At 64.6% G+C, this 1,140-nt stretch overlaps 1 protein-coding gene across 1 annotated transcript; it reads left to right on the top strand.

The window, feature by feature from the left end:
- Window positions 1–4: 4 nt before the first annotated feature.
- On the top strand, window positions 5–1,043 carry LOC104622752 (F-box/LRR-repeat protein 16; the record flags this gene model as incomplete). The annotated part of the gene is made up of 2 exons (XM_010289629.1): window positions 5–474; window positions 959–1,043. Coding segments are annotated over 2 exons (555 nt in total), but the record flags the coding sequence as incomplete, so codon positions are not given.
- Between the last annotated feature and the right edge of the window lie 97 nt (window positions 1,044–1,140).

Raw genomic sequence — 1,140 nt, 5'->3', positions numbered from 1 at the left:
GGAGCTGTCGGGCTGCAACGACTTCACGGAGGCCGGGCTGTGGTCCAGCCTCAACGCCCGCATCACGGCGCTGAGCGTCAGCGACTGCATCAACGTGGCCGATGACGCCATCGCCGCCATCTCGCAGCTCCTACCCAACCTCACCGAGCTCAACCTGCAAGCCTACCACGTGACGGACACGGCACTCGCCTACTTCACCGCCAAGCAAGGTTACACCACCCACACCCTCCGCCTCAACTCCTGCTGGGAGATCACCAACCACGGCGTGGTCAACATGGTCCACAGCCTGCCCAACCTGAGCGTCCTCAGCCTCTCGGGCTGCTCCAAGGTGACAGATGACGGTGTGGAGCTGGTGGCCGAGAACCTGCGGAAGCTGCGCAGCCTCGACCTCTCCTGGTGCCCTCGCATCACCGACATGGCCCTGGAGTACATCGCCTGCGACCTGCACAAGCTGGAGGAGCTGGTGCTCGACAGGTACGGGGCTGTGCCGAGCCGTGCTGAGCTGTACTGTGCCGTGCCAAGGCGTGCCAAGGCGTGTCAAGGCATGCCATGCCATGCTGGGCTGTGCTGAGCCATGCCATGCTGTGCTGTGTCAAGCCCATGCCATGCCGTGCTATGCCGTGCCATGTCAAGCCATGCTGAGCCATGCCCAAGCATGCCATGCCATGCCAAGACATGCCACATCATGCTGAGTCATGCTGAGTCGTGCTATGCTGTGCTGTGTCAAGCTGGAGCTGTGCCATGCCATGCTGCGCCATGCCAAGCCATGCCATGCCACGACATGCCATGCTGAGCCATACCAAACCGTGCCAAGGCATGGCATGGCATGCCAAGCCATGCCGAGCCATGCCATGCTGAGCTGTACTGGAGGTCGTGGGTGCAGCTTGGGGGCCGTGGTCTGGGGACACCCATGGGTGTCCCACTCCCAGCCAGCCCTGACATCCCGTGTTGCCGGCAGGTGCGTGCGGATCACTGACACCGGCCTCAGCTACCTGTCCACCATGTCGCCCCTGCGGAGCCTCTACCTGCGCTGGTGCTGCCAGGTAGGTGGGGGAACGCAGCCGGGCCCGTCCCGGCTGGCGCGGCGGGGAGGGCAGAGGGGCTGGCCCCTCCCTGGGGACGATGGTGCTCAGGATGGGC

This window comes from Phaethon lepturus, unplaced genomic scaffold, assembly GCF_000687285.1.
Source record: "Phaethon lepturus isolate BGI_N335 unplaced genomic scaffold, ASM68728v1 scaffold31056, whole genome shotgun sequence".
In the NCBI taxonomy this organism is placed as follows: Eukaryota; Metazoa; Chordata; class Aves; order Phaethontiformes; family Phaethontidae; genus Phaethon; species Phaethon lepturus.
Note: the sequence above shows the minus strand (reverse complement) of the source record. Positions and strands in the feature narration are given on the sequence as shown.